Source organism: Podarcis raffonei, chromosome 16, assembly GCF_027172205.1.
Source record: "Podarcis raffonei isolate rPodRaf1 chromosome 16, rPodRaf1.pri, whole genome shotgun sequence".
Classification (NCBI taxonomy): Eukaryota; Metazoa; Chordata; class Lepidosauria; order Squamata; family Lacertidae; genus Podarcis; species Podarcis raffonei.
Genome location: NC_070617.1, coordinates 4,511,566 through 4,523,880, shown reverse-complemented (window position 1 = coordinate 4,523,880; position 12,315 = coordinate 4,511,566). Strand labels below are relative to the sequence as shown.

General features: G+C 50.5%; 1 protein-coding gene across 2 annotated transcripts in view; it reads left to right on the top strand.

The window, feature by feature from the left end:
* The window catches only part of ADAMTSL4 (ADAMTS like 4), an 86,284-nt gene extending 74,244 nt beyond the window's left edge, over positions 1-12,040 (top strand). For both annotated transcript variants that reach the window (XM_053369901.1, XM_053369900.1), the window contains 5 exons: positions 448-621; positions 5,022-5,195; positions 7,129-7,308; positions 8,535-8,679; positions 10,145-12,040. In XM_053369901.1, the coding sequence (XP_053225876.1) occupies positions 448-621; positions 5,022-5,195; positions 7,129-7,308; positions 8,535-8,679; positions 10,145-10,284 (813 nt within the window). In that variant the 3' untranslated portion in view covers positions 10,285-12,040. The remainder of the gene's footprint in view (positions 1-447; positions 622-5,021; positions 5,196-7,128; positions 7,309-8,534; positions 8,680-10,144) is intronic.
* Positions 12,041-12,315: the final 275 nt, after the last annotated feature.

Sequence of the window (12,315 nt, the reverse complement as noted above, 5' to 3'; positions counted from 1 at the left end):
ATCGTTCTGGTTTTTTCCCCTTATTCCCTCATAAAAGATAAGACACGACACAGTCTTCTATAAAAGTGTAAGAAGAGTTTACTCACATTCTGTTCACAATCGGATCCCAGAAGGCAGACTTAGCTTAGGAAAGTAACATACACCTGGAAACTATCTCATAAGAGACAGCCAAGAGAGCATCTTTGGCTAAGCAGATGTTGCTTCTTTGATGCATGTAGCCAAAGAGAGAGAGATGGCTGCCCTGCCCTGTGCTTTTGTCATTACCTGCACAGGTGAGGCCACGCCCACCTCTAGTCACATGCAGAGGAAGTCTGTCCCAGCCCAGAAGGAAACAGGAAGTTTACCTGCTGGCTGCACATTCCTCCCCATGTGTAAACATGTTCACTCTAGGATTGTTGTACTTGACTGCTCTTGTGTTTCACATCCCACACTCCTTCCCCCTTCTAGTGCTCGGTCCTCTGCGGCACCGGACTTCGGACGCGCCATGTCCGCTGCGTCAGTAACCACGGCGACTTGCTCCGCGACAGCGACTGCCCGGGGAACCATCGGCCGAAGACCAGCGAAGCTTGCGACATGGGGCCTTGCGTGCGCACCTGGTTCTACAGCGACTGGAGCAACACGGTACCTCCTCTTCCCCCTTTTTTTAAACCCGTGGGTCTTTCTTGTCTCTTTTCCCCAGCCCGAAATTCCCCATCCCTCGCAGAGTGTTATGTACTGAGTTGAATAGGATCCAAAATGCAGCAGTCTGATTGGTCCTAGAACAATAGGATTCAGAATGCAGCAGTCTGATTGGTCCTAGAACAATAGGATCCAAAATGCAGCAGTCTGATTGGTCCTAGAACAATAGAATCCAGAATGCAGCAGTATGATTGGTCTGCAGGAGCCACCCAATCCGGCTCCAGATGGAAGTGAATCCACAACCTGATTGGCCTACAGGAGAATTTCGGAATTAGCCAATCACGTGCAGCCCATTGTGTAAATAATGTATATAAAGCAGATACTTTGAGGGGACATTCATTCCTCCTCACCACTATGAGCTGAATAAAGAGCATGAAATTCACTCTCGACTCTGAGTATATTTCACAGAGCTAGATTAAACCCCTGCAAAGGTGTTTCCTCCTATGCTGCTACCCTCCCGCCTCGCTTCTGTTTCTGGCCGCGCAAACCGCTCCCCGATACTTCAAATAAATAGCTGCACAATCTTGCTCTCCTCTCTATTTAAATCTCCCTTTGTGTAGAGATTTTCAAAAGGGAAACGTGACAATACTGAAGGATCTTGAATTGTGCAGGCTGTTTACGTTAGCCAGATTTAATATGATAGTAAGAGGAAGATATTTAGCTCTCGCAGAATCAGAGAGTCTCTGCAAATGTAGTAAACAGGAACCTGATACTTTGGAGCATATTTTCGTTTCTTGTGATTTTGGCATTTATGCCAGAAGACCATTATTAGAGGCCTTATAACACAATAGGCTCAATTCTATGCCCCCAACAGTTCAGGACCTGCTCTCGGACAGGAATGATCAAATTACTTTAATAGCAGCTGAATTTTTGAGTGCTGTCCATGTAGAAAGACTGGGCCATTATAAAGAGATTTAGTGGTTCTGAATTGATTGGTGATGTGGTAATGTTGTATTGTATTATTTGTGCAAATTGATTTTCTCTGGAGTTAAAGATCTGACTGGGACAAACCTTGTTATGTTGAGCTCGTATTTTGCTCAATTTGTATACCGTGTCTGTTTGATAATGTTTGATAATGCTATGCCTAATAAAGGATATACTGTATTTTTCGCTCTATAAGACGCACCAGACCACAAGACGCACCTAGTTTTTGGAGGAGGAAAACAAGAAAAAAAATATTCTGAATCTCAGAAGCCAGAACAGCAAGAGGGAGAGTGAAAGCAGCAATCCCTCTTGCTGTTCTGGCTTCTGTGATAGCTGCGCAGCCTGCATTCGCTCCATAAGATGCATACACATTTCCCCTTACATTTTAGGAGGGAAAAAGTGAGTCTTATAGAGCAAAAAATACGGTATTTGAAAAAAATAGCTGCACAATGCCCTTTGGTTCACTTGTGTGACGTTCAGTTAACTCCAAGGCACTTTTTGAACGAAACCCCAGGGATTGCTGCAAGTGAGATATGAATGGTTTGTGGGAGATGAACTAGAAATGGTTGCCTCTCTTCCCAGGTGTCAAAAAAGGTTATTTATGTGTGCTGCTACTACTGCGGCCCGTGTTTTGCTAGCCCAAAAATGGAAAACAAGCGAGATAGCAACCAAAGAAGAGTGGCAACTTAAGCCGACAGAATATGCGCAGTTTGCAGACTTAACATATAGAATAAGGGAACAAGAAGAACATACGTTTAGAGAAGGGTTAGAAAACGTTTCTTGAGTATATGGGAAATAACCGTGTGCGGCTGGAAATGTTGGCAGCATTGAGATAAGTTCAACAGTGTAAATAAAGTTATGATGGATGTAATAATGGAATACTGAATGCTATATTTTCTGTAAGATATGCAGGGATTTCTGATATGTAAAATCAGTGCTTTTTTCTGGGGGTACTCATACCCCTAAACCTTTTGCAAATCTTTGTACTTTTGTCCATTTACTGTATTTATTATTCCTGATTTGAACTATAAAATGGTGGTTTTCTTGGGTCAAAATGAGAGTACCCCTAAAGATTCTTTTAGGAAAAAAGCACTGTGTAAAATGAACCCTGGAAAGAGAAGAAGGGAAGTCGTTGATATTTTACAGATGTAAAAATGAGTATTTCAAATTGGAAAAGCAGAAAAATTGATATAAATTACCGTATTTTTCGCACTATAGGACGCACTTTTCCCCCTCCAAAAATGAAGGGGAAATGTGTGTGCGTCCTATGGTGCGAATGCAGGCTTTCGCTGAAGCCTGGAGAGCGAGAGGGGTCGGTGCGCACCGACCCCTCTCGCTCTCCAGGCTTCAGGAGAGCCCCACCGCCAGCCCCACAAGCTCGGGGGACAGCGGGGAGGCGGAACGCCGCCATCCCGCTGTCCCCCGACTTGGTTAGAAGGCTGGCGGGGGGAGAAGCCTGCTCCTCCCCTCGCCAGCCCTGCAAACTCGGGAGACAGCGGGAGAGGCGCAGCGCGCCATCCCCCTGTCCCCCGACTTGGCTAGAAGGCTGGCGGGGGGGAGAAGCCTGCTCCTCCCCTCGCCAGCCCCGCAGACTCGGGAGACAGCGGGAGAGGCGCAGCGCACCATCCCGCTGTCCCCCGACTTGGCTAGAAGGCTGGCGGGGGGGGGAGAAGCCTGCCCCTCCCCTCGCCAGCCCCGCAAACTCGGGAGACAGCGGGAGAGGCGCAGCGCGCCATCCCGCTGTCCCCCGACTTGGCTAGAAGGCTGGCGGGGGGGGGGGAGAAGCCTGCTCCTCCCCTCGCCAGCCCTCAAACTCGGGAGACAGCGGGAGAGGCGCAGCACACCATCCCGCTGTCCCCCGACTTGGCTAGAAGGCTGGCGGGGGGGGGGGAGAAGCTTGCTCCTCCCCTCGCCAGCCCCGCAAACTCGGGAGACAGCGGGAGAGGCGCAGCGCACCATCCCGCTGTCCCCCGACTTGGCTAGAAGGCTGGCGGGGGGGGGAGAAGCCTGCTCCTCCCCTCGCCAGCCCTCAAACTCGGGAGACAGCGGGAGAGGCGCAGCACACCATCCCGCTGTCCCCCGACTTGGCTAGAAGGCTGGCGGGGGGGGGGGGAGAAGCTTGCTCCTCCCCTCGCCAGCCCCGCAAACTCGGGAGACAGCGGGAGAGGCGCAGCGCACCATCCCGCTGTCCCCCGACTTGGCTAGAAGGCTGGCGGGGGGGGGGGAGAAGCCTGCTCCTCCCCTCGCCAGCCCCGCAAACTCGGGAGACAGCGGGAGAGGCGCAGCGCGCCATCCCCCTGTCCCCCGACTTGGCTAGAAGGCTGGCGGGGGGGGGAGAAGCCTGCTCCTCCCCTCGCCAGCCCCGCAAACTCGGGAGACAGCGGGAGAGGCGCAGCGCGCCATCCCGCTGTCTCCCGACTTGGCTAGAAGGCTGGCGGGGGGGAGAAGCCTGCTCCTGCCCGTCGCCAGCCCCGCAAACTCGGGGGATAGCGGGAGAGGCGCAGCGCGGCATCCCACTGTCTCCCGACATGGTTTGGAGACTGGCGGAGGGCTTCCTCCTCCCCCAGCCCCGCAAGCTCCCAGAGCGATGCCAAAGCTACGCGCAGCTTCGGCATGGCTCTGGGTCCCGTTCTGGGGGAGGGGGAAGCTCGGGCTTCCCCCGCCCCAGCCCCGCGCCTGGCGGGGGGGGGGAATAAATTTTTTCCCCTTTATTTCCCCCCCAAATCTACGTGCGTCCTATGGACCGGTGCGTCCTATCGTGCGAAAAATACGGTATATACAAATAGCTGCCTCTCAGGCTGCTGGGGTATTGAGGAGGGGAATGATGATGATGAACATCATCATAATAATTTTTTATTTATACCCCACCCTTCCCTGTTCAAAAACTGGGCTCAGGGTAGCTAACAACAACTTTAAAACACTTAATTGTAAAAGCAGCATAAAATACAGTATAAAAACATGAATAACAATAAAATTCAAAATTCAGAAATCAATTTAGGGGAAATAAGCATTGGATAATCCCCAGGGCTAGCTGGCTGAATCCGTCCTACTTGGGCCAGCAAGGAGGCCAGGGGAGAATTAGCTGTGGGGTCTCAGAGCGGGTGATCTTCATAAAAGGGGAGGGGGAGGGAAGAGAAAGGGAAATAAAAGATCAGGCTGAATTCAAATTAAAGGCCAGGTGGAATAGCTCTGACTTACAGGCCCGACGGAAGGAGGTTAAATCCTGCAGGGCCCTAGTCTCATGGGACAGAGCATTCCACCAGGTCGGAGCCATCACTGAAAAGGCCCTGGCCCTGGTGGAGCATAGTCTGACTTCCTTAGGACCCGGGACCTCTAAGCTATGGTTATAAGAAGAGCCAGTGGTATGATAAAGCTTATGAAAGTCTCTTGCATTCCCTCTCTCCCTTTCTCCTCTCCAGTGCTCAGCCGAGTGTGGGACGGGGATCCAGCGGCGCTCGGTGGTCTGCCTTTCGAGCGCCGCCAACGGGCAGGTAGAGGAGAACTGCGCCGGCACCAAACCAGCCGACATGAGGGCATGCAATGGCGGTCCGTGCCAGAGGGTCAACCGGTGGTACACTGGGCCATGGAGTCCGGTGAGCAGCGCCCCTCGTCCCATCCCGGTCTCGTCGCCAGCATCATTTGAACCCGGTTTGCAAAAGCTTAAGGCGTGCACCCCCAGGCTCGGCCCTCCAGATGTTTTGGGACTACAACTCCCATCATCCCTAGCTAACAGGGATGATGGGAGTTGTAGTCCCAAAACAGCTGGAGGGCCGAGTTTGGGGGTGTCTGGCTTAAGGCATTCTGGGAATCGTAGTTTTTTGCGAAGGAGTGACTGGCGACTAACAGGAGGAGTCCTGGCTCCCTCACAAAACTACAGATCCCAGGATTCCTTGCTGCTTGCAGGGAGCCCCAACAGCTAGACGGACTTCGCACCTCGAATTATAGAGTTGGAAGGGACCCAAAAGCGGAATCTAGTCCAATCCACTGCAATGCAGGAATCAGTTGACGTGTTTGCTAAGGGTGTTGAGAGTTGTTAAGAGGAGACTCCATATTCCCCTCCTCACAGAGCCAGATTTCCCAGAATTCCCTGGGTTGACTGTTAAACCACTCTGAGGACTGTAGCTCTGTGAGGGGATTTTTTTTTGGGGGGGGTGTTACTCCTTACAAATTTCAGCACCCTTAGTTTTATTTCTTTTTCTTTATATCAAAAAACACTGCTTGATTGTAAAAAAAAAAGCAACACCTCAAAGTGGTTTACAAAAAAAGAACAATAGATTTATCAGTGAAAAAACAGTTAAAAACAACTACCGTATTTTTTGCTCTATAAGACTCATTTTTCCCCTCCTAAAAAGTAAGGGGAAATGTGTGTGCGTCTTATGGAGCGAATGCAGGCTGCGCAGCTATCCCAGAAGCCAGAACAGCAAGAGGGATCACTGCTTTCACTGCGCAGCGATCCCTCTTGCTGTTCTGGCTTCTGAAATTCAGAATATTTTTTTTCTTGTTTTCCTCCTCCAAAAACTAGGTGCGCCTTGTGGTCTGGTGCATCTTATAGAGCGAAAAATACGGTATTTAAAATGGGGGGAAAAATATTGATAGACTAAAAACAGATTAGAACACATATCAACATTCTACAAATGTGGGTTGACAGGCATAAAACCGGGTCTGAAAGTACAGCTAACTAAGAGACCTAGACCTTATTCCAGGCATCCCCAACCTTTGGCCCTCCAGATGTTTTGGCCTACAACTCCCATCATCCCTAGCTAACAGGACCAGTGGTCAGGGATGATGGGAACTGTAGTCCAAAACATCTGGAGGGCCGAAGGTTGGGGATGCCTGCACCACATTTAAGACACTATCATAGCACTTTACACAACCATGACTTCCTGCAAAGAATTCTGGGAACTGTAGCTTGTCCATTGCAGAGCTACAGTTCCCAGCACCCTTGGCTTTTCGCAGGGAGGGAACCGCCTGAAGGCCTTCAGTGCTGGACCTCAGTATCCAGGCTGAACGATGGGGATGGAGACGCTCCTATATTCAACACAGAAAAAATTGTTGTTGACTAAGGACAGCTGGACATATAAAGGGCCCCGTTACCTTCAACAGGGGATGCGGGTGGCACTGTGGGTTAAACCACAAAGCCTAGGACTTGCCGATCAGAAGGTCGGTGGTTTGAATCCTCATGACGGGGTGAGCTCCCGTTGCTCAGTCCCAGCTCCTGCCTACCTAGCAGTTCAAAAGCACATCAAAGTGCAGGTAGATAAATAGGTACCACTCTGGTGGGAAGGTAAACAGCGTTTCTGTGCGCTGCTCTGGTTCGCCAGAAGCGGTTTAGTCCTGCTGGCCACATGACCTGGAAGCTGTACGCCAGTGAAGCGAGATGAGCGCCGCAACTCCAGAGTCGGTCATGACTGGACCTAATGGTCAGGGGTCCCTTTACCCTTTACCTTTTACCTTCAGTAGCTTAGGGCCCCATCAAACCTAAATCCGGCCCTGATCCGCCCCCCCTCTGCCTCTTCGCCCCCCCAGTGCTCGTCGGACTGCAGCACGGGCACCCAGCGGCGCGACCTCATCTGCGTCAGCAAGCTGGGCGCTGAGTTCAACGTGACGGACGCCTCAGACTGTGCCCACCTGGAGAAGCCGCCCTCCTTGCAGCCCTGTGTGGGCACGACTTGCGAGGCCCGCTGGTTCTCCACCGCCTGGAGCTCCGTGAGTGAGGGCAAGGGTCTGCCGCGGGGGGAGCGGGAACCCCCTTCCACACGTATCGATTCGGAGAACGGGCAAAACGGGGAAGGGGTTTGTGGCAGGGAAAACCCCAGGGCGGGTTTGATTAGATCGAACCGATTTAAATCACAATTTATTTATTTTTTCAAAATTTATTATTTTATATTTCGGGGGGAAAATTTATTCATTTTATAACACAAATAAACAATACAAACAGAAATACAACCAATACAAACAAATTCTTGTCTTATCCTTATTTTTTCTAAACATTGTTAGGTGAGCTTACCCAAGTCCCCCCATCTGATTTTCAATTTACCTCATCTTTAGCAGTTTCATATGTCATGATTTTTAACCATTTTTTTATTTTTATTTTTAACCATTTTTCCTTTATAGCAAATCCTTCTATCTTGTCCAATCATTGTCCAAAGATTTTCTAATTATATGATTTTTAAATCCTTTGTGAGCTTTTATCATATCATACCATAAATATGCATGCCAATTGATTTAAATCACAATTTAAATTACTAGTCAGTAAGTCTTGATTTAATAATAATAATTAATAATAATAATTTTTATGTATACCCCGCCCTCCCCTGCCAAAACCGGGCTCAGAGCGGCTAACATCAAATGTTAAATCTTTTTTTTTTACAGAAAGGCTTTCTTGCTGGTACGATCTTAATATTTACAACCAGATGAAGGTTTCGTTTTTGGAATAATGAATTTTCAGAGTAGTTTTTGCAGTCCTATCAAAAATCACTGATTTGGTTATACTATTAGAAATACATAGACAGATATATTATGAAATTATTGTGAGGTTTAATAAGTTGACTGTTTATATTTGGACAACTTTTCTGCTGTACCTTCTAAATCCAGCCCACGGATGGTCTGGAATCAGCATGTTTTTACATGAGCAGAATGTGTCCTTTTATTTAAAATGCATCTCTGGGTTATTTGTGGGGCACAGGAATTTGTTCATTTCCCCCCAAAAAAAATATAGTCCGGCCCCCCCACAAGGTCTGAGGGACAGTGGACCGGCCCCCTGCTGAAAAGGTTTGCTGACCCCTGATTTAGATTTATACATTTTTGCCAGTTTACTCAGTGTTAGAAACCCCCGATATATCATTTTCATATAATTTTCTCTTAAACCGTAACATGCTGTAAATTTTAGGTCTATTTCCCACAATAATTCCGATTCCCCTTTGTCCTTTCAGTGTTCCAGGTCCTGCGTTGGGGGTGTCCAAGTGAGAGAGGTCCAGTGTCTCACCCAAAACAAGACTCTGAGCAACCTCTGTCCACCAGATCTCAAGCCCATCAAGAAACGGCCTTGCAACGTTCAGCCCTGCCTCCTGGACCTAGGTAACCCACCCGGCCCCCTCCTCCTCCCTACGGCCAAAAATGGGGGGAGGACGTGCAGGCAGGCTGAAAAACTCCACACGCCCAAGGGGTGCATTTCTGCAAGGTTGTTTATTTGCAGAGATAGTTTTTCTACCTCCAGTTCCAATAGTATGACGTGGTGGTATACGGTATAGTCATCCAAAGCAGGGCCTTCTGTGTGGCTGCCCCTCTTCCAGGGAATGGCATCCCCGTCGAGATACGGCAGGCCCTCACTATCTGCCCTTTTCAGAAACAACCGAAGATGGTTTTTTTGGTTTTGTTCCAGCAGGCTTTCCCAGCTGGGTAAAAGGACTCTTAGAAGCGTCAGCTTGTTAGGGTTTTAATCTTGATATAGAATTGGAAGAGACCCTGTGGATTGTCTATTCCAGCGGTTCTCAACCTGTGGGTCCCCAGATGTTGTTGGACTACAACGCCCATCACCCCTGAGCTCTGGCCTTGCTAGCTAGGGGTGATGGGAGTTGTAATTCAACAACATCTGGGGACCCACAGGTTGAGAAAGGCTGGACTCTATTCCAACCCCCCTGCAATGCAGGAATTTGCAGCGGTCCCTTGTGGCAGTATTGGGACGCGGGTGGCGCTGTGGGTTAAACCACAGAGCCTAGGACTTGCCGATCAGAAGGTCGGCGGTTCGAATCCCCGCGACGGGGTGAGCTCCCGTTGCTCGGTCCCTGCTCCTGCCAACCTAGCAGTTCAAAAGCACATCAAAGTGCAAGTAGATAAATAGGTACCGCTCCGGCGTGAAGGTAAACGGCGTTTCCGTGCGCTGCTCTGGTTCGCCAGAAGCGGCTTAGTCATGCTGGCCACATAACCTGGAAGCTGTCTGCGGACAAATGCTGGCTCCCTCAGCCAACAAAGTGAGATGAGTGCCCCTGACCATTAGGTCAGTCGTGACCGACTCTGGGGTTGCGGCGCTCATCTCACTTTATTGGCCGAGGGAACCGGCGTACAGCTTCCGGGTCATGTGGCCAGCAGGACTAAGCCGCTTCTGGCGAACCAGAGCAGCGCACGGAAACACCGTTTACCTTCCCGCCGGAGTGGTACCTATTTATCTACTTGCGCTTTGACGTGCTTTCGAACTGCTAGGTTGGCAGGAGCAGGGACCGAACAACAGGAGCTCACACTTTTGCGGGGATTCAAACCGCCGACCTTCTGATCGGCAAGTCCTAGGCTGTTTAACCCACAGCGCCACCCTTGTCCCTGTAAAAACATCAGATAGTTGTTTTAAATTATTCCGGGAGCTGTGGTTATGAGGTCACTGAAGACGTGAGCCGAGAACTTATCCCAGTGAACAGAGTCGTATTTCCCCATCTGTCGAGAGAGTTAACGGGGCAGGGGACATTCCCAGTCTCCTTGTCAGGTTCGTCATGTTGGAGAACCCCCAACTCTTTGGGGTTTTTTCATGTTGCTTTTCCTCTTTGGCCGGCAGATGAGAACTGCAGGGACAAATACCACAACTGCCCGGTGATCGTGCAGGCCCGCCTCTGCGTCTACTCCTACTACAAAGCCGTCTGTTGTGCCTCATGTACCCACGCCTTGGAGAGGCGCCACGCCGGACCGAGCCGATAGCGCCGGCGAGCGGGCGGGATCCTGGACTCCTCGCACTTTTACCTGAACCGGGGACGAGTGAATATATTTCGCGGGCTGCGGGAGCCCCCGTCATCTGCAAAAAACCCCAACCCCATCCACTGGAGAGGGATCGTGGCAAAGGCATTGAAGGACCAAATGGGATTCGAACTCGAGGCTTGAGAAATTCCTATCAGCGTCCTCTCCTCTGCTCTCTCCAGAAGGAGTATTTCATACTGTACCCCAGTATTTCCAGAGAAACCTACCCCAAACTACAGACTCATCGTACTTCCTGCATTTCCTTTTAAGCTGTCCCCTTTCACGGAGGCCAGGAAGAGGGGAGGCGAATTGCGACGGCACGCACGGCGTTCTGGCAGACCCACAGGTGATTTTGGTGGCCTTGGCTTTTAAGGAACTCCCAAGGGGTACTTTTGCACCCCGCTCGGCCTCCTCCCTCCCTCCTTGAAGACACACCGCCAAAATTTTGGTTCCCTCCCGTGAAGCCATCCCCAATCCCATTCACACACACACACAGAGACCCCGAGACGCTCATTTTGCAACCAGCTAAAAGGAGGCCAAAATTGCCTGCACAGTTCCAACTTCAGCTTGTTTTGGGAAACGACGCTACGGATCGTGCACGGATGACCTGACATTGCCGGCGCTGGGTTCGATTCCTCGCAGAAGCCCTTTGGAAACGCACGGGACATGATGTGGAGTTCTGTGGTGGGTGGCTTCGGTCCCCGAGGCCTGGGAACTTGCCTGAGACAAAGCCCAGATGGGGAGGGAGCTCTCGACCCAATCTATACCACCCCGGCCAGTAAAACCCCGCCAGCTGCGGCAAAAAAAGGCCGGTGGGTGGACTGGAACTCGGAGCCCTTGCAGTTCCACGCGCTCCCTTCCAGAGGGCAGCACTGAGTCTGACGCCTCCCGGCCATATTGGCTTTGCTCTAGTATTCCCTTAGGGAAGCGAAAAATATGCATATTTTTTCCCCTCCTGAAAATATACAGTATTGGTGCTACTTTGGATTGTGGGGAAACCTGATTAGCAGCCGAGCAAGACGGTTTCTACAATCTTGCCACTGTTTCCCGATTTACAGTAGGAAGGGGGGACCTGCGAACCCCCAAAGGTCACTGGACTCCAGCTCCCCGCAGCCAGCATGCCCAATGGTGATGGAAGTGGTCAAGTAACAAGCCCAAACTCCCACGGTCCAGAATGGACCTGAATTCCCTCAGTTTTGAGGAAACAACACAGAAGGCAAACGCTTCTGCAGGAAGACTGATCAGGCTCGCCAAGCCAGCTTCCCAACTCGCAAGTCGCAGCCGGGTTTTCCACGCAGTTCTTGAGGTTGCCAACTTTTTCCGCCTGCCCGTGCTCCTCTGTCATCGACATCAATTCTGCTCCTCTCCATCCCCAGAGAGAAGCACAGCGGATTTTTGTTTTTACACGTCAAGGTGTCCCTTAAAGGCACAAGAGCTTTGGTTTTTGCTGAAGTTCGCAACCTTAGCACTCAGAGAGGTTTCCTTCCTCCTTCCTAGCCCGGACGGTGTTGCCAAGTGACCAGAAAAGCCAGCCCGGCCTGCTGCCATGTTTCCAAGAGGAGCTTTGCCTGCAGAAACGTGGAAGCGAAGCTCCTCTTACAGCCTAGAGATATTTTTTTTTTAAAGCGGCTTGACGATGTCTGTAGATGACACGGCTGCTAAACGCACAGGTGCAGGTCTCAGTGAAACAGTTGGCAACCCTCACCTCTAGAAACAGGAATATATTGCCTCCCCTTCTTTGCAGCTCAAATCAACACACCTTTGTGTTTCTCTCTGCCCCCCCCCCTTCCGAGGGTAGCTTCTGTGAAGGGTTGCCAACTTATTTCTGGGCAGATTTCCTGCGTCGCTAACACTAAATCTAGTAGGAGCAGCCGTTGCCATGTCCATGCCTAGGAGGGGCCTAATTTGTTGGATTTCTGCCTGTCACTGAGCCATTGAATGCACAAGAACCCTGGCAGAAAAGTTCGGAGGGCACACTACCGTAGCATTTATTCT